Source organism: Centruroides sculpturatus, unplaced genomic scaffold, assembly GCF_000671375.1.
Source record: "Centruroides sculpturatus isolate CEXI.00-Female unplaced genomic scaffold, Cexi_2.0 scaffold420, whole genome shotgun sequence".
Classification (NCBI taxonomy): Eukaryota; Metazoa; Arthropoda; class Arachnida; order Scorpiones; family Buthidae; genus Centruroides; species Centruroides sculpturatus.
In genome coordinates, this window is record NW_019384618.1 from 151,855 (window position 1) to 178,378 (window position 26,524).

General features: G+C 27.7%; 1 protein-coding gene across 4 annotated transcripts in view; it reads left to right on the forward strand.

Moving 5' to 3' along the window:
- The window catches only part of LOC111625409 (poly(A)-specific ribonuclease PARN-like), a 76,637-nt gene that overhangs the window by 18,704 nt on the left and 31,409 nt on the right, over window positions 1-26,524 (forward strand). For 3 of the 4 annotated variants that reach the window (XM_023368544.1, XM_023368543.1, XM_023368545.1), the window contains exons 3-9: window positions 4,362-4,429; window positions 5,937-6,018; window positions 6,583-6,643; window positions 8,549-8,708; window positions 13,186-13,411; window positions 18,530-18,664; window positions 22,576-22,662. In XM_023368544.1, coding sequence (XP_023224312.1) covers window positions 4,362-4,429; window positions 5,937-6,018; window positions 6,583-6,643; window positions 8,549-8,708; window positions 13,186-13,411; window positions 18,530-18,664; window positions 22,576-22,662 — 819 coding nt within the window. Of the gene's footprint in view, window positions 1-4,361; window positions 4,430-5,936; window positions 6,019-6,582; window positions 6,644-8,548; window positions 8,709-13,185; window positions 13,412-18,529; window positions 18,665-22,575; window positions 22,663-26,524 lie in introns of those variants that run through there. The other variant, XM_023368546.1, reaches the window with a different exon arrangement.

The following is a 26,524-nucleotide window of genomic DNA, read 5'->3' on the forward strand; positions in this document are numbered from 1 at the left end:
AAATGGGCCAACAAATAGAAGAATGAATAAAACTAAATATTTCTAAAAGCAATTTTTGTATTAATTTTATTATTTAGGCATCATCATTGAGTTTTCTTGCTGAACAAGGCTTTGATTTCAATAAACTTGTAAATGAAGGTTAGTATTATTTCATTTTATGTTAATAATTAACATTAAAGTTAATATAAAACATAAAATTGCTAACTTAATAATTATTTGAAATTTTTAGAGAATGAGCTTGTAAATATATGTTGTAACTAAAAATGGAACCAAATGTAATTAATGAATATTTCTGAAATCACCAGATAACAGTAGATCTATGCTTGCAATCTTGTAATTTCAGTAATTCATGTGAGAAGCTGCCTGGGTTAGATGTTAGTACTCAACCCTTTTGTGGGTGAGAGTGTTATCACTCCTCACCCTTATGCAACGTTGGACTGGTAAAGTCCACTCACTTTGTCACTGGATGGCTTTACTAATAGGTTTCTTGTTTTTATTCTAGGAGTCACTTAATTTTTAAATGTTTTTTAATACAGTTTAAGGCTAGTTGATTGTTATTATACGGTAAGTTCTTGAAGTTGTTTCGTACAATAAACATCAGCCCATTTAAGGTTGACTTAAGATCTTCTGATCTTAAATGGGCTGATGTCTTTTGATCCTGCCTATTCAATTGTCAGGAAATGGTTGGGATCCTTTTGGAGGAGGAGATGGGAGATGGTTGGAAGCTTGGCCTCTGGCTTCTCAAGGAGGGACTCAAATATCTGTCCCTGTTATCTCACAAACCCTCCTCCAATTGGGTGGTGTAACTCTCTTGTGAGGTATGATTTCTCAACAGGAAGATGATGTATAAACAATGGAAGGTGTTATTTCCTTTTATCACTAACTATCTCACATATAAACTTGTGTGCTTTTTCTTTCCCACATATTAATTTAATTAAAATATTGCCTCCTTCTCCAGATCCTCACATTCCTTCTCCAGATCCTGTATTAGTTACAGTTATAATTGATATTAACTTAAAACTAGATGATTATTGATTATTTTTATATTTAAGAATACAAAACACTTTATGGATTGATTAGTTTACATAATGGTGTAATAAAATATCAGTTCTGGACCTTCTGTGACTGACCATTGATCAAACCTATTGATCAAATTATTTCACAGCACAAAATATTAAATTCTTTAAGTTGTAGTAAAACATAGGATTTAAAGATTGGGCTGCAATTTAAAAAACTTGTAGCTATATAAATTCCCGCTGTTGTCCATCTTTCTGTCTGTCCGTTTTTTTTAAGCTCAAGAACAGAATTAGATAGTTGAAAGTCGAGATTAGATATGGAAAACATAGACACTGGAGAACCTAATTAATTATATATGAACTTCCAGTTTGGACTGAAAGTTACGTTATTTCAATTAAAAAATTTTCCCCTGTAAGGAATTAGACAGATAGCTGGCACAACTCTATTGCTAACAGGATAAGTGATGTACAGGGGCAAGACACTACTAAAACATTGAGAACATTGTGACAAAAAATTGCAACCTAGCATTGTGACAATATCACAATAAATAATTGCTCATTTACAATTACAATTAATTTATTCAGTTTTGTAATTTTTATTTTAGTTANTGCCTCTAACCTGTGTGTAGAAATATAAAAATAAATAATTTTGTAAAAACAAACATTTTCCAAACACCTTCCATGTTCTTCTTCAGGTAAAATGGTTGGATTCCTTATTCCCGAACATCATAATTTTTTAAAAAGAGAAATTCGAACGATGAATGAAAGGAACACGACAAATACAATGCATGCGCAATAGATATCGCGCAATTGAAACATTGTTCGAATTTCTCTTTTTAAAAAATTGCGTGACAGTGTTCGGGAATAAGAAATCCAACTGTTTTACCTGAAGAAGAACATGGAAGGTGTTTGGAAAATGTTTGTTTTTACAAAATTATTTATTTTTGTATTTCTACACACCGGTTAGAGGCACGAGTAAGTACGTTTTTCTTTAGTTTTTATATTTTTAATTCATAAGATTTTTTTTAATGTAAGATGTTCATGTGATAAGAATGTCTTCATAAAATTCTGTAGAAATTAATAGCCCAAAAGTTTCTTAAATTTACAATAATTTGTAAATTATAAGTTTTAACCAAATATCTTACTTAGCTTCTTAAATAATAAATCATCCAATACCTGATGCTGAGAAAAACATTTATTTAAAGAAACATTAACATTTTTGACCCAATATGATAGGCCATCTTCAGATGCAAGTATTCTCAAATGTATTTAACTTAATATTTAAATGTCAGAACATTTGAATACTTTTATGTTAAAATCAAAATACTGGATAAAATGACAAATTAATAATAAACTAAACAAACTAATACAATACTAAACAAACTAATACAATAATGATGTAAATAATGTACTAGATCATTGGCAATGCATGAAGAAAAATTGAAATATACAAACAGCCGTATATTTGAAACCCACACATGTTCCTTTATACATACCTTCATGGTCGAAGGACCCGTATAAACATAAACTAACTGTGTTTAAGGCACTTATCAAAAGGGCCTTCTTGTACTGCACCAATGTGTAAGACCGGAACAAGGAAATTGATAGAATTCAAAAGGTGGCAAGGAATTTAGGATACAAAATGTCCACAATCAGAGGCCTTATCAAGAGCTACGGTAAACAAAAAACTACAACTGCAACGTATAATAACACTATTGCATTCAACAAGTTAATATACAATGAACAAACAAGAAAAGTAGTGAATGAGTTGGGAAAATACAAAAACATAAAGATAATTTACAAACGAGCACCCAATATATATATATTATTAAGGAACGATAGAAAATTAGAATGGAAGAGCAAGTGGGGGTGTATAGTATTCCTTTTGAGAACCAACAATTAGGAATTGATAAAGAGTATATAGGGGTGACCAGAAGAAACCTTATAGTACGTGTAAAGGAGCACAAATATAGTGTTAATAAAGGACTCAATAGCACAGTATTGGCAGGTATGACAGAGTCAGACGGAGCAGTAGTCAAATGGGATGAAGCGAAGATTGTTAGAACGAGGAACTCACTGTTCATCACGATGGAAATGGAAAAAATAGAGATTTGCAAAAGTAAAATGAGAGACCGATGCCTAAATGCAAAAGATGCAAATGCATTATCAATGGCTTGGAAATACAAAATTGAAAAAAGTATGGGTTTTAATAATCCATAAAAATATGATCTAGAGATTATAGGAATTAATATTTGGACTCATTTAAATTTGATATAATTTTTGTTTTTTGTTTTTGTTTAGTTGCAATGTGTACTATTTTTAGTTAGTTATTTATTTACTCTTGTATATACATAAGTTGTTAAAATGTTCAAATTCAAATGAAATAAAATCGAACAAATTAGTTCCATTTGGAACAATGAATGTAAAAGCCTGAAGATGGCCTATCCAAATAGGCTGAAAATGTTCGGAATAAAGAAAAAACTTGGCAAATAGAAATCATGTGTTTCTTAGTGTAAGTAACTAATATTTCTGAGAAGGAGATAGATAGGTGTCATTTACTGTTTCAACTTTTAAAAAAAGTTAAAAAATCTACTACTATAGATGATGATGATATATTTATTCTAAATTTTTGAAAATTTTCTTTTGTCAATTGTTTTGTCAATTTGTCAGTAAATTTTTGGTTTTTTTAATTAATTTGATGACATAATAATTTGATTTTGTATTATAGAATTTACATCTCAATATTTCAATTCCAGCACTTCTATAAGTAGCATTTAAGGCAATATAATAAAATATGGTAGCAAGAAAGAAAAAGTTTCAGTTTAAGTTTGTTTAAACTTATTTCTATGTTAAATAATTAATGATAAATAAACTTTACAAAAACTAACAAATCACCACGTATTTATCTTTTAACATTTACTTGGATATAATTTCATTATAAACAAGAGTGTTCTTTTCAGTTTCATATTTTTATTTTTGATAGTTTATGTTAAATTCTGTAATAATTGAAATTACTATTGTAGTTTTCAATTAAATTCAATTTTATATGTAATGTGTGTTCAATAAATTTACTGGTTTATGTTCTTGTCAAAATTACAAGGAGTAAATATTTATTTTCAAGTTATGATATTTAATTTAAGTAAATCAGTTTAGTATAAAAAATGAAAAATGCATCATCAAAAATATAAAAATGAATATAGTTTTATATTTTTAAAAATTTTGCCAACTTTTACTAAATTGTTCTGCAGGCTATAAGTTGTATTCAGTGATATAAATAAACAGTTTTAATTATATATAATAATGTTTAATTTTTAATTCAGTATACATTGTGTTATTATCTTTCAGATTGTCAGTAAATATGCTGTAATTCAATATGGAGTATGCTATTTTACTTATAATTCTGAATCTAAAAAGTAAGCTTTAAAATTAAAAAAATGTGTTTTTAATTTTTATTTTTGGTTTAAATGAAAATGTACTTATGTAATTAATTAATTTTTAATGCTTTCTGTATTTTATTGCTTAATACTTTATATTTTATATAACCATATTTTTAATTATTATATTATAAAAGATAAAAATATTTCTTTTAGTGTTAAACTAATGTCATAATATCACAATATTTATTTATTTTTAAACACTTTTCAAAAAGAAAATAATAATAATTCCTTGACACTATAAATTTATTCCATCTAGGCATAAGAAACAAAGCAAATAATTTTGAAATATATCTTTTGCACACTATCTTTAAAAATTTGATTATTTAACTTTGATTTTAGTTTGGGAAATATAAAAAGTTATAATTAATATTTACTCCTTTCTATTTCTATTATAAAAAGTTATAATAGAAATATCAAAAAATTATTAAAATAGTAAAATGTAGTCCTTTTTTTTAGTAATTTAAATAATAAAATGCATACTGAAATATATGTTTCAGAGTTTTTGCTTTAGATGAGAGTCTAAATATATTGTTCCAGTTTACTGTTGTGGTTTTGAAGTGTTTTTGCTTTTGGAATTCTATAAGAATTAGTCATGTTTGATACATTTTTGACTTTATTTATGTCTGAAAAAGTTTCTACTAGTATGCAACATTTTACATACTAGGATTAATAAAGGATTAATACATATTAATACATTTTCTCTTGTTTGATAAACATGTATTAGTGATGTTTTTAGTTTATAATTCTTTGCAAATTTATGATCTTTGCCAGTTTATACCTAAAAGTTTTATTTTGAAACATACTTTGATAATTTTGATAAAAATTATCAAACTCTGTTTCAAAATGAAACATATAGGTATAAAAATCTGTTATAAATTAAAGAGGAATGATAGTTTCTTAGTTTCAACTATTTTTAGTGATTGAATGCATATGTTCTGATGATTACAATATGGAAAATTCTCAGTAATAATAGTAGTATGTTTTTGAAATTTTAATTAGATATTTAAATAATTTATTGTCACTTTAGTCATGTTAAAAACAAAGAAGTAAAATATGATAACAACATAATAGTTATTGATTAATATAGCAGATCATGAAAAACATTTTCATTTTTTCAAAAATTAATATAATTTGCACATATTGGATGAAATTAAATTTTTACAGCATATCCCCCCATATTTTAATATTCTGATTTGTTTAATTACACTTAACTTTTAAGTATCGGAGTATTAACTCCGATACTTAAAAGTTTAGTATAATTAAACTTGTGTTCTTGATGAAAAGATACTCATTAAGAATAAGTATTTTGTTGTTAAACTTTTGATTACTATTATGATTTGCTTACATTTTATTGATTAGTTAAAGGATATTAGTTTTAAATTAAAATATATATATTAGTTTATTTATTAAATTGAATATTAATAACTAATTAATATTTATTAAAGTTTATAAATTGAATTTAAAATGTATTTTATATTTTTAGATATATTTATAAACCATTTAACTTCTATGTTTTTCCTCATTCATTAATCTCTTATGGACATGACCGTAGTTTTAATTGTCAGGTGAGTTATTTTTTATAAAATTATTTAATATTTAATGTCTGTCTGTCAAATTATTTTTTATGAATAAATGTTGATTTGAAATTTAATGTAGAAAATTTATTAATAATTGGAAGAATATATCATTTATTGTGTAAAAGTTTCTAAGCTTTAGTCTAACTATTGTTTGATGTTGTTTAGCAATTAGTCATTGAAAAATTTTCACCTTGGATATCTCAGTATAACAATTCACATTTCAGAAAAAAGAAGTTGAATATTCTTAGTAAATAAAACTAGTAAATAATGAATTAAAATTTAAATATTATTTATTACTTCTGTTTTTTTTAAAACTGATAATCATAAATTAAAATGTTTGATAATAGAGAAGGTGATGATGGCTAAATAAAACTGAAAGTATTATAATAGCAAAATTAATGTGAAATTTTGATTGATTAAAAGGATGATATAAGATTAATATTTTTAAAATAAAGTTTATAAAATTGTTCAATTAAAAAATAAAACTTAATTAAAGAATGAATAAAACTAAATATTTCTAAAAGCAATTTTTGTATTAATTTTATTATTTAGGCATCATCATTGAGTTTTCTTGCTGAACAAGGCTTTGATTTCAATAAACTTGTAAATGAAGGTTAGTATTATTTCATTTTATGTTAATAATTAACATTAAAGTTAATATAAAACATAAAATTGCTAACTTAATAATTATTTGAAATTTTTAGAGAATGAGCTTGTAAATATATGTTGTAACTAAAAATGGAACCAAATGTAATTAATGAATATTTCTGAAATCACCAGATAACAGTAGATCTATGCTTGCAATCTTGTAATTTCAGTAATTCATGTGAGAAGCTGCCTGGATTAGATGTTAGTACTCAACCCTTTTGTGGGTGAGAGTGTTATCACTCCTCACCCTTATGCAACGTTGGACTGGTAAAGTCCACTCACTTTGTCACTGGATGGCTTTACTAATAGGTTTCTTGTTTTTATTCTAGGAGTCACTTAATTTTTAAATGTTTTTTAATACAGTTTAAGGCTAGTTGATTGTTATTATACGGTAAGTTCTTGAAGTTGTTTCGTACAATAAACATCAGCCCATTTAAGGTTGACTTAAGATCTTCTGATCTTAAATGGGCTGATGTCTTTTGATCCTGCCTATTCAATTGTCAGGAAATGGTTGGGATCCTTTTGGAGGAGGAGATGGGAGATGGTTGGAAGCTTGGCCTCTGGCTTCTCAGGGAGGGACTCAAATATCTGTCCCTGTTATCTCACAAACCCTCCTCCAATTGGATGGTGTAACTCTCTTGTGAGGTATGATTTCTCAACAGGAAGATGATGTATAAACAATGGAAGGTGTTATTTCCTTTTATCACTAACTATCTCACATATAAACTTGTGTGCTTTTTCTTTCCCACATATTAATTTAATTAAAATATTGCCTCCTTCTCCAGATCCTCACATTCCTTCTCCAGATCCTGTATTAGTTACAGTTATAATTGATATTAACTTAAAACTAGATGATTATTGATTATTTTTATATTTAAGAATACAAAACACTTTATGGATTGATTAGTTTACATAATGGTGTAATAAAATATCAGTTCTGGACCTTCTGTGACTGACCATTGATCAAACCTATTGATCAAATTATTTCACAGCACAAAATATTAAATTCTTTAAGTTGTAGTAAAACATAGGATTTAAAGATTGGGCTGCAATTTAAAAAACTTGTAGCTATATAAATTCCCGCTGTTGTCCATCTTTCTGTCTGTCCGTTTTTTTTAAGCTCAAGAACAGAATTAGATAGTTGAAAGTCGAGATCAGATATGGAAAACATAGACACTGGAGAACCTAATTAATTATATATGAACTTCCAGTTTGGACTGAAAGTTACGTTATTTCAATTAAAAAATTTTCCCCTGTAAGGAATTAGACAGATAGCTGGCACAACTCTATTGCTAACAGGATAAGTGATGTACAGGGGCAAGACACTACTAAAACATTGAGAACATTGTGACAAAAAATTGCAACCTAGCATTGTGACAATATCACAATAAATAATTGCTCATTTACAATTACAATTAATTTATTCAGTTTTGTAATTTTTATTTTAGTTAAAATAAAAATTACAAAAATGAAAATGAGTTTCAATTAAGAAAGTAAGTCTGAAATTTTAGAATAGAATTATTAAAAACTTGGAATGATTTACTCCTTTAATAGTAATATAGTTATAAAATAAGTAANATTTAAACGAAATGAAGTGTAATAAAGAGTAAATCAAAGAAGAAGAAACTTTTCTAGAATATTCTCTTTGAATTTCTCTGAATACTGTTTAAATTATATTTAAAATGTATTGAATATGGTATACATTAACTTAAAACAGACGAATTTCAGATGATAAAATATATATTTTTGTAAAATTAAACGTTACGATTCATTCATAATACATACCACGTGTTAAGCAGCGTTATTGTTCTTTCTGATAAGTCTTGTTTTTAAAAATAAAATTATGAGGAAAATTTTATATTTTTTTCAGGTATATCCTATTTAAATGTAGAAGAAGAAGAACGAATTAAAACAAAAATAGTTGAAAAACAAGAAGAAAGATTGAGACAGAATGCTATGTCATCAAAATCAACAGAAAAAGAACCAATGCAAATACCAGAGGATCAACAATCGTTTATTGATGACATATTGTAAGAAATGATTTTGTGATGATTGTGAATGTTACTATGGGTTTATGCGCCATAAGCTTAAATCAGTTATGTCTTTTAAAATGTGTGTATATATGTATACATACACATATTTTAAAAGACATAATTGATCATATATGCAAATATATAAATATATACACATACACACTTTTACCTGTTCCACGGATCAATCCAATGTTGATGAGATGAAACATTTTGTAAGAGTTTGAGGAATCCAAGGTTTGCTGAATGTATGCTAAAAAAACTTCTTGAGTTATTGGTTTTTTTCTTTATCACAAATCACATTTCAACAGACTGCTTCAATGTTGTTATGAATTTCTATAATAATATAGATCTTTCTTGGGCATCCTGTACTCTAAAATTTAGTCTCTGAATTTTTTTTCTTAAAGTCCAGATTAACTTATTATAAATGTTAAACTTAATATATACAGTATAAGCTATATTTATCAAATTTAAAACTACAGTGGAATCTTGCTTAACGAGTGTCATTTGTTCCAGAATCTTACTCATTAAGCAAAACAATTTTTTCCATATAAATTAATGTAAAATATGATAATGCATTCCATGCCAAAAAAAAAAAACTACTTAAATAGTTTATGTATAACATTTATTCAAAGAAAATTATATGATATACATTGTTAAGCAGCATGAATCATCATCATCTTTTCTTCTAGCATGGAATGAACCAACCTGGAATGTGAATTCAATTTGCAGAAATTAAAAAAATTTGTCTCATAAACAGCAAAATGATATGCCAAATTTTTGGGCTATATAAAGGAGGCTATAATTAAATATTAGAAATTAATTAATTTGACTAGAAGTAGGTAGTTATGCTTCCATCTTATATTAAATTTAATAATTATAAATAAACAAATTCTTAATTTAGACATTTCTAAAATTTAATTTGGAATTTGTCATTAAATTTAATACAAGATAGCAGCATAACTGCCTACCTCTAGTCAAATTAATCAATTTCTAATATTTAATTATAGTCGTTACATAGCCCAAGAATTTGGCATATTATTTGGTGTGTTTTTATATAATGGACTATCGTTGTTGATGTTTATTTATATGTAATATGTGTGAACACAAGTTTGGAAAAATGTGTAATCACAATCAACACTAAGATGCTAGCAGAACAAGTGCTAAACACAGACTGATGGAGCATGCGCACAATCCAGGACTTTCCCTCTCCTTGTTAAGTGAGTGATTTTTACAATTACATCATCACTCGTTAAGCGAGTCATTTTTTTACAATTTGTTTTGCTCATTAAGTGAGGTTCCACCAGAGGCGGACTAAGGCTAAAGCGGGCCCTAGGCAACATTGTAATTCCGGGCCTATTTTTAAAATTAAAAAATTAAAAACCTAATTTTTGGGGCCCCAAAAATTACGGGCCCTAGGCACGTGCCTAGGTTGCCTAGGCCTTAGTCCGCCCCTGGGTTCCACTGTATATTTTATAAACTTAGTATCTTTAAACAGTTATTTCCTAATGACAACACAGAATGTAAAGAAAAGTAGAAAAAGAAAAAAATTTAATTCACGCAAGACATTTCAAATAAAATTTATTAATACATTCACTACTGTTTTAGATAGAAGATGGAATTGTGACATGTGAAATATTATAATTTGTTAAATGTGCATTATATAACTAATTTGATTTTTTATTTTTATTTGAAAGAACAAAAAATGAGTGTAGAGCATTATCTAGGTTTAGCATGTTGGTACAAATTAAATTTTTTATTAAGTTAAATTAATTTTAAAACTCTACTTGTAATCTATTGAGGGCTTACCCCTGGTAGCATAAGAGGTCCAACTATCTACTGGCTTCACTTATTTGTTTCCAACATAGACTATTCATAAAAATTTTAATACATACTGTATATTTTCACCTGTGTATATACATATATATATTATACAGGTGAAAGTATATATATATATATACAGGAATATACAATGCTGGCTATCTTTATCATTATCTTTAAATGAATAAAAGATCATTTAAAGATAATGAAAAAGAGAACATGTAATATGTTCCCTTAACATGTCTTAGTTAAACATGTCAGGAATAGAGAAATGTGTTCAAATAAGTCCATTCCACTATGAAGATGACAACAATTACTATTCATTGAAGGTTGAGTTAGTAAGACATCATGAAATAGAGTCTAGCAAAAATATCTGTGGAAGAACAATGTGCAAATATTAAATTTTGTGTGTTATTTGGAAAAAACCCTCTGAGACATTGAAGATGCTTCAAGATGCCTATAGTGAATCTGCTATGAAGCATTCTCAACTTTATGACTGGCATAAACACTTTTGTGAAGAATGGGAAAGTATTACTGATGATTTGCAAAGTGGTCATTCGTCGACATCATCATCTGAGGAGAAAGTATCAGTTGTACATAAGATTGTGAAGTCAGATAGACAACAGTCAATTGAGCAGATCATCAAGACAGCAGGAATTTTGGTTGGAAGTTTTAGTAGTTGTCATTCCATCCTCCATGATGAATTAAACATGCACCATGTTTACCAAGACATTGTGCTACAAATGCTCATGGTGGACCAGTGACAGACTCACAAGACATTATGTGGAGATCTCATCAAACTGACTGATAAGAATCTGGAATTTCTTGACAACACTATCACGGATGACAAACCTGATGGTTTTTGTACGATTTTCAACCAAAATGACAGTCCATGGATAGCCCAAGTCACCCACCTCACCACATTCCATGAAATTCAAGCATGACAGGAGTAAGGAGAAGGTCACGTTGGAAATCATCTTTGACTCCCAGGGGATTGTTCACTATAAATTTATATCCAAGGGTTGCACAGTCAATAAGGAGATGTATGTTGACATCATTCACTGTCTTAGAGGAGCTATCCACCAAAAACATCTGTGCCATTGGGAAAATAACACGAGTGCTTTTCCACAACAATGCCCCTGCGCATCGGTCTCTGCTGTTGAAGCAGTACCTGACCAAAACATGGAATGATCACATTAGAGCATCCACCATACTCCAGATCTCACTCTGTGCAGTTTTTACCTCTTCCTTCAGTTGAAAGATACCATCAAGGGACACTACTTCAATAATTCAGGTTAGGTTATACAGAGTGTAACATCTGCATTGCAGGCAATTGCAAGACTACTTCGAAGAATGTTTTCAGCAACTTTACTAGCATTGGCAAAAGTATGTGGTTACCAAAGGACAAGACTTTGAAGGACATATTGCTTGATTTGTCAATTGTATGCATACTTTTGAGTAATAAACCAAATCCAGGAACTTTTTGAAGCTACCTTGTATATAGACAGATAGACAGATGAAAAGAAATTTACTGTTCTGAATGAGGATTCTGTAATATAAACTAAGTTCAGATCCATTTTGAAATACATCTCCATAATCAAAATATTTGGGAAAAGCAGTTTTTATTCAAATTACATAAAAAAACTTTCAGATTTTTTTCATCAGAATTAAACAAAATCTTTAGATTCCAAAACAAAAATAAAAAAAAAGTACTTTTTTGAAATTGATCAAAGATAATTTTTTAAACATTCAAAATTTGGTTAAAGTATACCTAGGTAACCCCAATGACGGTGCTTCGGTGAGGTTAGGTTAGATTAACTATATTTTTAGTAGATGTTTTCCTTTTTTTTTATTTTGTTCAAGAACTACCATGAATCAATAACTAGTGATGTTAGGCACTCAGTGACCTGCCAGCGGATCTCTCCAGGAGGAGTTTGTTGGGACCGTGAAAGCGCCGCCATTGGTGTTACCTAAGTATACTTTGACCCAAAATTCAAATGGTAACATGCTTCATTTACTTGCTCCCAATATATATAGACTATTCATAATAAAAATTTTGTGACAATTCATCAATTCCTGGTGTCATGATTTCTACTTTTTCCCCTATGATGAGAAAAAGTGTTATGACAATTTTAAGCATTTTTAAAATCAGTTGACTAATCAACTTATAGCTTAATGTTTATATGTATTTGAAGACATTAGATGTAACAATAACTTTCTAACTATGAAAGAAGATTACTTAAAATCATAAGTTTAGATTTAACCAGAGAGAAAAGCAAATTTAAATTCTAATGTAATTGTAACTTAAAGAAATTAAAAAAACTGTAGATATTTAAACTGACCAGAAGGTATATTCTTTTGATTTAAAACAAAATTTTGTTTTGATATGTTATTTTACAAACAATTAATAAAAATAAAAAAAATTTTATTTTTATGAAGAGCTATATTTTTAATTAAATATAATTTTCCTTAATGAAGAGAAATTCTTAATCACCGTATGAAATCATTCATTAGAAATGAATTCAGCTCTATATAATATAAATCATAATATTGATTTAACATTTTAATCTTTTTATATTTTGAATTAAACATACTTATTTTCAGCCCAATAAAATAAAAATGTTTAATTTTCAAAATTTTATATTTTTATTTTCAGAAAGAAAGTTGAGGAATTTGTCAAAACAGAAAATATGACACTCAAGTTATCACCTTGTAGTAGTTTTCAAAGAAAATTATTATATGAAACATTAAAAAACAAATATCCATCAGGCTTGGAAATGGAAACACAAGTAATGGAAAATAATGATAGATATATAGTACTAACAAAAGCAACAAAAGAAGATATTCAGAAAAAATTACATTTGAAATTTGAATCTGAATTGGTAAGTTTTGAAATTTATGATTGTGGTTTTTTAAATCTTGAAAATTATGTTTACAATCAGAAGTTAAATTATTCTTGTTAAAATAAATTAAAAATAAGTGTAATTTAAAAGAACGATCAAACTTATGAGTGTCAACTGGATTCCAGAACTTTTTACAAAAACTTTCGATTTTTAGACTTACCTGATACAGTGATTTTTATTCTATTGTTGACATACATAAAACCAAAACACCATGTACTGTAAACCAGTTAAATATTCCTAAACTATACAATGCTAAATTTTAAAATCTAAAAATTTCCAAATTCTCCAATAAAAAATCATACATACCTTGATGTAATTTTATTTAAGTTACCTGCAGAGTTCCATTTTTTACATTGTATATAGTACCAATAATGTTGCACATGTCATCGAATAGCAACCATATACTGCCTAACATAAGTTTAGCACTCTGCAAATCATCCCATAAACTGCATTTCAACATTAAATAATTTGCACATACATATTTACACATTTATAACTTGCATATTTATATATTCATTAAATTGCATATTTATTTATTATATATTTAAAAGTTTTTGTAAAGCAATATTTTGCTACTATTATGTATTGATAAATATTGTTAGCCAAAAGATGAGGGGCACCAGCCCAAAATGCATATTGACACTTAAAACAATTAGTTTAAAGACTGTAAAATACATAAGAAAATAAAATGGATGTGAAAAAGTCCAGTGTCTAGTGTCAACACTTCATGGTGTCTCAAAATATAACATAAAGAAAGGCCAATTTTAACACAGAGATAATCTTGAATGCTAAAGTGTCCTTATTTGACTTGATATTTATGATTTTATTCATAGTCATGTTGTGCAGAGCTATTCATGTTATGATGAACTAGTTTTCAGATCTAAGCATCTAAAGTAAAATGATCATCCAGAACTCAGATGTTCTAAAAGTATAATTTTCGAACATAAATTTTAATGTAACATTTAGGATAGTGAAAAGTTTTTTGAAAGCATCAATTTTGAGAAAGAATAAAACAAATTAATTGATTTTAAAAATTTATTTTTAAAATGCAGTTAAAAATGTATTGAATTTTAACTGCCCTTTAAAATGACTTTTAGCAATTTAATCTAAAAACATTATAATTTGCATAACATTATAATACATAAACATAACATTTGTTATTAACAATAAGTTTTTGTAGAAAAATTGTAAAACAGTTCTAAACATTATAAAAATACTTTTTTAATATTTAAATCAAATTTTAAGTTATAAGTTGATTAAATATCAAAAAAAGAAAATAAATAAAATTATTTCTTTTCATTAAACTGTAAGGGCATTTCTGGGCAGATTTATATAAATTTAATTCACTCTTGACTATTGATATTTACATAACAGTTAGTGTAACTATTAGTTATCCAATGGTTCTAATCTCTCCTACAGGATTATCCTTAGTTTATATTGGAAAGAGGACTGAGTGGTTCACATTTTGCAAGGAAGTACTTATCAATGTAAAGAATTTTAGCACTTGTTGAATTATGAAATACACATTGTTATACTTATTTGTATATTACAGGTAACCCCCGTATAACACGGTAGTTACGTTCCAAAAAATTGCCGTGTTATGCAAATCCGTGTTATACGAAACAAAGAACTAATACGAAAAGGAGGGTTAGGTTCCAAGAATTAAAAGACATGCTAATATATTTTCATAATTAAGATAAATATCTTCATTAAAATTTTTTTAAGTGATACATATTAATATAAATTAAACAATATTTTCTTCATCATTACTAAAAACACTATTAATTAACCGAGAGCGTTTTCTTTTTGGCAAGTTATCCTTATCCTCTAAGCATTTTTCTGCATTATCTTCAGATCCATGCTTTACCTTTTGCAAAATGTATGTAATTTTAGATTGCTTGCTTCTAGTTAAAAAGTCTTTATAACTTTCCTTATATGGTGCTAAGCACTTATGAAGAATAAAGCAAGTATGGAATAAGGGAAAAACATTCGGCAACACTAGAAGCAGAAGCGTCGCGATCTGGCAACATTGAAACAAGTTTCGAGAAGGACCACGTGTATCGACAGAAGGCGAGAAGAGAAAATTTACATACTTAAGTACAAATAGTTTACGAAAATAATAATTTTCGTGAACTATTATTAGTTAAGTATGTAAAAATTTATTACATTTCCTGTTGTACGAGGGTTTTACCCAATTCTCAAACCGTGTCAGAGTGAATCCGTGCTATAAAAGTACCGTGTTATACGGGGGATGGTACCAATTCTCGAACCGTGTTAGAGCGAATCTGTGCTATAGAAGTGCCGTGTTATACGGGGGTTACCTGTACTTGTATTTAGCCGTAGTAATTTTCAAATAATATAGATATTAAGAAAAAATTAAATAATAATACCACAGGAATCATTCTATGACTTTGATATTCATTATAGTGTTTTTTATCATCTTAATTAGTTGGTTTTGAAGAATTCCCAGATTCATTCAAAATTATATAGTTTATGTGTAAAAAGACAAGTTTATTTACAATTTATATATGTACAGTCTGGTTGTAATAATAATAAATAATTTGTATTGAACCAATGCAATACTATTCTTGGAGAATTTTGAACATGAGATCCCATGTTTAGAATGTAGTTTTGTGAATCTGTCTGTAATTAGAGATGTAAATTACTTAATTGCATACAGATCCAACTTATGATTTTCTAGTACTTCAGCCATAAGATCCTAAGCCCACATTGAATAATTAGTCATTTATCCAACTTTTCCAAAGTTGATGAGTGATTTAAACTTCAGGTGATCTGTCTTTCTGAAGTTAGCACACACACTATGACAATTTCTATTCTGGAAAAGTAGTATGATTCTGAAACTATGAGTCACTAAACAACATAAGAATGATGTTTAGAAGCTTCATTCTCTCTTGTCAAGCTTACTGTATAACTTCTTTACAGTGTTTCAGAGAAACAAACTATCAATTCAAGATTTTTGATTGTTTCCTCATCAAAGTCCAAACTGTGCTTCATGTGGTTCATTCTAAAATGTTTTGTTTTAAAAAATCAAATAATGATCAATTCTGCTTTTGTTGATGTAGAATTCTGACAGTTATTACATTTTTCTATATTAGATTACTTTTTAATTTAAAATGATTAATTGTTATATTGTTAAATATGTTTGTGATGATGAAAGAATTAAAGAATGATTATCTAAATTATATATCAAATTTTAATAATTTTTATATTTGTTTTAGCATTTGAAATTTATAATATATTATATATACACAGTAGTACCTGAGGATACGAAATTAATCTGTTCCTAAACTGAGATTGTATCATGAAAATGTTGTAAGGTGAATCATTTTTCTCCATATGATTACATGTAAAACCAAATAATCTGTTCGAACACGAAAAACACACTCAAATTAAAGCTAAGTAGTACATAGAAAAAAAGTAACTTTAGTAAGGAAAACACTGAAAAATGCATTTTGTGGTTGTAAATAATAATAGAATAATAATTGATTTTAAAAAAATGTAGTTTTATTTGCACTTTATCATTGAGGATAGATGATGGTGGAGGTGTAAACTGGTAGTGGAGGAGAGGGAGAAGGGAAATAATACTAAAACTTAACTTACATAATATAATGTAACAATAACTTAACACTAATTATTTTATCTTTTCTGTTTTATATATATATATTTTTTTTAATTTTTTATTCACTGCTTTTTGCTTTCTTTCCTTCACTTCCACCAGCACTTTCACTGGATAGAGGTCACTTGGTAAAATATTTATCCAAAGAGGTTTGGCTTTGCCTACTTTTTAAAATGTTTCTAAAATGACTTAGGCAAATGTCATTAAACTGAGCAGCAATTGGTTAGTGTGAACTTTTTCGGGATGTTTTTTTTCAATAAAATCATTCACTTTCTGACAGTACCTCAAGATTTCCTTTATCAAGTGAGATGCTTCCATGATGAAGCAAACACACAGACTGAGACCAATGAACAGAAGGAACACATGATCATTGCTGTGGCACTGCAAACTAATGTAATGTCGTATGGTGAGTTTTTGTTTGTACTGTGGAACAAAAATATGTTTGAATTTCATGTCATATCCTGAAAATTTTGTATGCTGGAGCATTTGTATCCTGAGGTACTACTGTATATACTTTTTAAATATTAAATATTAAAAATTAAAGTAATAAATACAAAATTTAATTTTAAAATATATCAGATTGTGAAGATGACATTTTGAAAAAAACTTTATATTGACAATTAACTCAGCAATGATTATAGTTCAGCCTGGTAGGTAATCATCATCAGTACCAGTCACTTCTCTATCAATATCAATCACAATGTTTCCTTTGCTACAAACTTTCAATCCCATGAGCATAAAATGATTGGCATTTTTCTTTTAAGAAAGTCTGAAGCATTGCATATTGTCATTGAACCATACATTGGCATGACAGTATGGTTATGCAGGATATGGAATAGATCGTAGTCAGTTGGTACCAAGTCTGGGCTGTAAGGTGGATGAGGCAGAACCTTCCAGCCCAGACTGTCAGCTTCTCTAAGTGCTGGCATGCTGTTGTGGTGGTATTCAATTTTTGTATGACATTCTTTGATCTCGATGTTCAAACAATCCAGTTGTTCACAGTAGAATTCTTTTGTGGAAGTGATATTGGTTAGAAACAGCTCCATCATGATGTCAAACTAATGCAGATCATTGCCTTCTTCTGTACTGTTAGCTCTTTGATATTTGCAACAGGTTTGGTTGATCTTTGTTGCATTGTAGCTATTTTTGAAATGATAGAGCAACATCACATGTGCTCTTTTGAAAGTTTCATATTGTCAGACATTGCTGATGCATGTATTTCCAATGAAGTATATGATGAAACACTCTTTGGCTACTCTACTTATATGCCCACATTGAATGTTCTTGAACATTTTTTTAGTTGTTTTTAGAAAAAAATCAAAATATCTAAATTTTACCTTTACAACTTAATAATACATTAAAACCATTTAATTTAATTAGATTTAAAAAGTGATTTGTTTTTATTAATGTATAATTTGTTTACATAATGTATATAATAATTACATATGTTTTTATTTTAGAGTGAACTTGGTGATGCTGTTGGTTTTAGTAAAATTATTAAATTAATTTCAAAATCAAGAAAACTCGTTGTTGGACATAATATAATGTTAGACCTCATGTATACAATAAATAGTTACATTTATCCTTTACCTCAGGTATGTCTGAAAATTTTTATTTTGTACATTAATTCTTAATATGGTGAATTTTTGTTTTCTGCAATTGAGACCTTACACATTATTGTTGATAATAAATTGAAAGTGGATCATACAGCTAAAGTAGTATTGGTTTTGTTTAATTATTTTTAAATACTATTTCTGAAATATTTATTCTGCAAAATTTATGAACCTGAATATTGATTTTCATAAAAATTTGTAAAACAGTTTAAATTCTATATTAATTTCTTGTAGTGCAACAGGTTTTCTGTTACAATTACAATTTTTTCTGGAAACAGTTGAATAGGTTTTCTGATATATTTTAAAAACAAAAATATGAATAAAATTACCAAATTGATATCTACTTGCTAGAAACCAATTCTATCTTTATATCACTCCTAAACATATCCTCCTAAAAACTGAATAGGAAATGAGATTAATGATAATTGCTGCTAAACATAAAAAATATTATAGTACAATGTAAACAAAAGTGTCATTTCAAAAAGCAAATATATTTTTTTGCTTATTTCTCTGACTCTATTTATGTAACTGTTTAGGCTGCAATTTGAAAAAATTGTAGACCTATAAATTTCCACTGTCGTTTGTCTTGTGTCTGTCCTTCCATCTCTCCTTAATCTCAAGAACAGAGTTAGATAGATGAAAGATGAGACCCAATATATATTAGGGGCAGGAGGCCCAATTAAATATATATATATAAACTTTCGATGCAATGGGAAGTCAATGTTCTTTCAATTCAAAAATGTTCCTCTGAAAGGTGTTAGATAGATGATTGGCATGACTATATTGTTAAAAGTATAATGTACAGGAGCAAACCACTACTAATTTGAGGTGGAGAGCAAATACTTTAAATTAAATAGATTAAAAATTGCAGCCCGACATTGTGAAGATGTCACAATAAATAACTGTTTGTATAATGTTGTCTTTCTTAGATTTGATTTTACAAAAAATAAAACAAATTGAAACAGTTATATAAATAATTCTCTTCTTTAAAAAATCAGCATGAACTCATAAAAAAGAATTTTTAGAAATGTAAATAATTGCAAATAATTCCTATCTCAAACTTTAAATACTACATTGAATTTTAATACTTGCACACACTGGATAATATTTGGGGCAATTCTTTATAATTAGGACTATGCAATTTAAAACTAACAATTAAACTACATGAGCTGTTTATTTTGAAAGTGGCCTAAGTCCATTTATTTATAAATCGGGATATTTAACGATTTGCATTTTAAGTAATTTAAAAATATTGGTAATTGATAACATGGTGGTATAAATGTTTTTGTGTTTCTGAAAGTGTTTAATTTACTTAAACAATCAGTACAAGTATCTCTTGATTAATGTGGTTAATTAATCCCTTGATGCACTCAATAGAAATGAATGCTCTGATAACACAAACTTATGATCAATGACACCTGTAATATCTTTGGCAGATTGGACATGTTTTAACCATGTTAATGCTAATTTTATATTTCCATTTTGTCTTGTACAGCACTGTAAGCTATAATATGTTTTTCATTTCTAAGATTTTTTAGATGCTTCAAAATATATGATGCTACTTCCTGTGCATCTCTGGATACAATAGTGTCATCCCAGAGATACATGTAAACATTAATATCATGAATATTATGGAAACTCTGATTTAAAACATACATGCTTACGCTTGTAATATGCAACTTAGTAAGGCAGTGCTTTTTATTAGTCGAAAGAAAAAGTGAAATAGTGATCTGGATTATGTAAAGCTAGATCTTGGTCTTGTTTTAATGATTTTCTAGCCAATTTTGCTTGTGTTTAATGAGTATCATGTTCTTTCATAACGTTTGTCTTTTCTTTGCCATTATTTGATCCCTTAATTTTAATGTTTAATAGATTACATTTTTGGCATGTATCTTTCTGCAGTTGGTGGAAATGTAAACTAAAATTGTAAAGAAAATTTTAGTTTACATTTCTGTAAGTCCATCCACTCATTAACAGTGCTTGTTTTATTTTCTTTACATTCAAACAAGTATAAATTAAACATCTTTATATTTAGAGTAGGATGTAAGAATTTTTTGTTAGGATTATGCAATCTGGTATAATGAGATTCAAATTTAGGAATTTGAACAGATTTTTTTTCTTATCAAATTTTTCTGGATGATCCACTCATATGCTCATGTAAATCATTTCTTGGATTTCAGATTTTAAAACATATTTTAACTGTTGTTCAGTTATATTAAAGGTATCCAAAAAAATTTTTTTATAAGCAAAAGCTTTCCATGAGTAGTATTTAAAAAATACTTAAAACTATAATTTCTTGATAATCCTTCACCATTTTTTTAAATGTTTTCTTTTCACAATAAAGTGCTTAGTAGCTTCATGAAATAATATACAGTTGACCCCCTATAACACTGTTGATTATTCCATTTTATATGAATTCCATGTTGTACAAGTTACTAGATTTTACAAATATGTGTGCCAGGCTGTGAATGGCTCATGTATTTGTAAAATTTAAATGACTCGTACAACATGGAATTCATATAAAATGGAATAATCAACAGTGTTATAGGGGGTCGACTGTATTTTGCTTATTAAAAATTACCCAAATTCTAAAACTTGTCAAAAATATTTTCCCTCTCTTCTGCATTGAAAAATTTTATACAAGCCTTTAAACAATGGCAATCTTTGTTTTGGAATACTTTTGCAGGTATAATTTTTGCAGTTTGAGTATAATATTTCTTTCTACATTCTGCTTGATTTTTCACAATTTTTGGATATAAGCATCATCATTCTTTTTTCTTAACTTTTCTTTTGTGGAATAAGAGGTATCATCAACTAATGCATTGTTTTCATCCTCTGTTGATAAATATGTTTCTATAATTGTTTTTCTCTTTCTGATATTATTTTTTAAGTCATTGCTTTCTTATTCAAATATTCTTGTTTTTTATTAATTCCCATTTTTATTATAATAAAATAAAAAATAATGAAAACTTTGTTACATTATCTGATTTATTTTTAACAAGAATAAGTCAATTTTTTTCTTACCTACATCAGTGTCTGAGGAAACTTGAAGGTGAACACTTCTGAATTTATATTAAAAACAAAGTTAGAATTTCAAACATTGATGCATTGTTTGTTGTTGTAAAATTATGTTGTATTTAATGGATTTATTATTATAATAATTTACTAATAAAATTTTACTCCATAATATACTGCATATTAGTTGGAAAATTGTCAAAGTGGACTTAGGCCACTTTCAAAATAAAATATTTATTATTATATTAATTCTGGTTAATAAAATAATAAAAATTTTCTGTTTCCAAAATCTTAATGAATTTTGAATATAATAAGCTGCAAATTGTTTAAAATGAAAAATAATGTAGAATTGTAAACATTATAACAGCTGACTTAACTTTTTTGGAAATGGACTTAGGCCACTTTCAAAATAAATGGCTCATATTTTATCATGTTGTACTACTATAGTTTTTTTATTGTTTACAATGCATATTATTTTTTACAGTAATTTAATTAGCAGTTTGAGATGCACACTAAGTGAAGATAATATAAAATAAATTATTGTTACGATTTACAATGCTAGCTATTCTTGAAATTTAAAATTTAGGATTAATTTTTAAATTAAATTATATGTAATTCAAATTTTTAAGAAGACTAAAATATAGCTGTTTTGTAAATATAACTGTTTTGTAATTGAGTAATTTTTATGGTAAAGATACTTTCAGTTTAGTTTAGAATGTTAAAAATCTTCTGAGATAAAGCTCTGTAAAATTTGTTAAAGGATCTTTTAATCTCTTTAGAGGGTCAGGTTATTGAATTTTACTGTTTTTGAAAATTGAATATTTATTAATAACACAGTATTAATAATAAATTAATAATTTAATTTATATTTTTTATAGGAATATAATGATTTTAAAGAGATGTTGAAATGCACATTCCCACAAATTTTAGATACGAAAGTATTGGCCAATTCTGAACATTTGAAGGTATTTATAATTTAATTTTCTCATCTACATTGATATAAAATATTAATAAATTATTTTATATGATATACCTTTTGATTTTGCAATTGAATACAATGTATTTTTAATTATGTTTATGTTAAATTGTATTTTAATTTATCAATTAATATTTTATTTGATAAACAACCTGATTGATATTGTAAAATGCAATATCTATTTATACTAACTTGCAAGTAGGCCATAATTATAACTGTAAGAAGAAAGAATAAGTTGGTTTATTGTAAAATACAGTATTATTTGATATCTATACTAATATAATAAAGAGGTAATGTTTGTATGTTTGTATGTATGTAANGCATAAAATGATTGGCATTTTTCTTTTAAGAAAGTCTGAAGCATTGCATATTGTCATTGAACCATACATTGGCATGACAGTATGGTTATGCAGGATATGGAATAGATCGTAGTCAGTTGGTACCAAGTCTGGGCTGTAAGGTGGATGAGGCAGAACCTTCCAGCCCAGACTGTCAGCTTCTCTAAGTGCTGGCATGCTGTTGTGGTGGTATTCAATTTTTGTATGACATTCTTTGATCTCGATGTTCAAACAATCCAGTTGTTCACAGTAGAATTCTTTTGTGGAAGTGATATTGGTTAGAAACAGCTCCATCATGATGTCAAACTAATGCAGATCATTGCCTTCTTCTGTACTGTTAGCTCTTTGATATTTGCAACAGGTTTGGTTGATCTTTGTTGCATTGTAGCTATTTTTGAAATGATAGAGCAACATCACATGTGCTCTTTTGAAAGTTTCATATTGTCAGACATTGCTGATGCATGTATTTCCAATGAAGTATATGATGAAACACTCTTTGGCTACTCTACTTATATGCCCACATTGAATGTTCTTGAACATTTTTTTAGTTGTTTTTAGAAAAAAATCAAAATATCTAAATTTTACCTTTACAACTTAATAATACATTAAAACCATTTAATTTAATTAGATTTAAAAAGTGATTTGTTTTTATTAATGTATAATTTTTTTACATAATGTATGTTATACGGGGGATGGTACCAATTCTCGAACCGTGTTAGAGCGAATCTGTGCTATAGAAGTGCCGTGTTATACGGGGGTTACCTGTACTTGTATTTAGCCGTAGTAATTTTCAAATAATATAGATATTAAGAAAAAATTAAATAATAATACCACAGGAATCATTCTATGACTTTGATATTCATTATAGTGTTTTTTATCATCTTAATTAGTTGGTTTTGAACAATTCCCAGATTCATTCAAAATTATATAGTTTATGTGTAAAAAGACAAGTTTATTTACAATTTATATATGTACAGTCTGGTTGTAATAATAATAAATAATTTGTATTGAACCAATGCAATACTATTCTTGGAGAATTTTGAACATGAGATCCCATGTTTAGAATGTAGTTTTGTGAATCTGTCTGTAATTAGAGATGTAAATTACTTAATTGCATACAGATCCAACTTATGATTTTCTAGTACTTCAGCCATAAGATCCTAAGCCCACATTGAATAATTAGTCATTTATCCAACTTTTCCAAAGTTGATGAGTGATTTAAACTTCAGGTGATCTGTCTTTCTGAAGTTAGCACACACACTATGACAATTTCTATTCTGGAAAAGTAGTATGATTCTGAAACTATGAGTCACTAAACAACATAAGAATGATGTTTAGAAGCTTCATTCTCTCTTGTCAAGCTTACTGTATAACTTCTTTACAGTGTTTCAGAGAAACAAACTATCAATTCAAGATTTTTGATTGTTTCCTCATCAAAGTCCAAACTGTGCTTCATGTGGTTCATTCTAAAATGTTTTGTTTTAAAAAATCAAATAATGATCAATTCTGCTTTTGTTGATGTAGAATTCTGACAGTTATTACATTTTTCTATATTAGATTACTTTTTAATTTAAAATGATTAATTGTTATATTGTTAAATATGTTTGTGATGATGAAAGAATTAAAGAATGATTATCTAAATTATATATCAAATTTTAATAATTTTTATATTTGTTTTAGCATTTGAAATTTATAATATATTATATATACACAGTAGTACCTGAGGATACGAAATTAATCTGTTCCTAAACTGAGATTGTATCATGAAAATGTTGTAAGGTGAATCATTTTTCTCCATATGATTACATGTAAAACCAAATAATCTGTTCGAACACGAAAAACACACTCAAATTAAAGCTAAGTAGTACATAGAAAAAAAGTAACTTTAGTAAGGAAAACACTGAAAAATGCATTTTGTGGTTGTAAATAATAATAGAATAATAATTGATTTTAAAAAAATGTAGTTTTATTTGCACTTTATCATTGAGGATAGATGATGGTGGAGGTGTAAACTGGTAGTGGAGGAGAGGGAGAAGGGAAATAATACTAAAACTTAACTTACATAATATAATGTAACAATAACTTAACACTAATTATTTTATCTTTTCTGTTTTATATATATATATTTTTTTTAATTTTTTATTCACTGCTTTTTGCTTTCTTTCCTTCACTTCCACCAGCACTTTCACTGGATAGAGGTCACTTGGTAAAATATTTATCCAAAGAGGTTTGGCTTTGCCTACTTTTTAAAATGTTTCTAAAATGACTTAGGCAAATGTCATTAAACTGAGCAGCAATTGGTTAGTGTGAACTTTTTCGGGATGTTTTTTTCAATAAAATCATTCACTTTCTGACAGTACCTCAAGATTTCCTTTATCAAGTGAGATGCTTCCATGATGAAGCAAACACACAGACTGAGACCAATGAACAGAAGGAACACATGATCATGGCTGTGGCACTGCAAACTAATGTAATGTCGTATGGTGAGTTTTTGTTTGTACTGTGGAACAAAAATATGTTTGAATTTCATGTCATATCCTGAAAATTTTGTATGCTGGAGCATTTGTATCCTGAGGTACTACTGTATATACTTTTTAAATATTTTAAATATTAAAAATTAAAGTAATAAATACAAAATTTAATTTTAAAATATATCAGATTGTGAAGATGACATTTTGAAAAAAACTTTATATTGACAATTAACTCAGCAATGATTATAGTTCAGCCTGGTAGGTAATCATCATCAGTACCAGTCACTTCTCTATCAATATCAATCACAATGTTTCCTTTGCTACAAACTTTCAATCCCATGAGCATAAAATGATTGGCATTTTTCTTTTAAGAAAGTCTGAAGCATTGCATATTGTCATTGAACCATACATTGGCATGACAGTATGGTTATGCAGGATATGGAATAGATCGTAGTCAGTTGGTACCAAGTCTGGGCTGTAAGGTGGATGAGGCAGAACCTTCCAGCCCAGACTGTCAGCTTCTCTAAGTGCTGGCATGCTGTTGTGGTGGTATTCAATTTTTGTATGACATTCTTTGATCTCGATGTTCAAACAATCCAGTTGTTCACAGTAGAATTCTTTTGTGGAAGTGATATTGGTTAGAAACAGCTCCATCATGATGTCAAACTAATGCAGATCATTGCCTTCTTCTGTACTGTTAGCTCTTTGATATTTGCAACAGGTTTGGTTGATCTTTGTTGCATTGTAGCTATTTTTGAAATGATAGAGCAACATCACATGTGCTCTTTTGAAAGTTTCATATTGTCAGACATTGCTGATGCATGTATTTCCAATGAAGTATATGATGAAACACTCTTTGGCTACTCTACTTATATGCCCACATTGAATGTTCTTGAACATTTTTTTAGTTGTTTTTAGAAAAAAATCAAAATATCTAAATTTTACCTTTACAACTTAATAATACATTAAAACCATTTAATTTAATTAGATTTAAAAAGTGATTTGTTTTTATTAATGTATAATTTGTTTACATATGCAAATA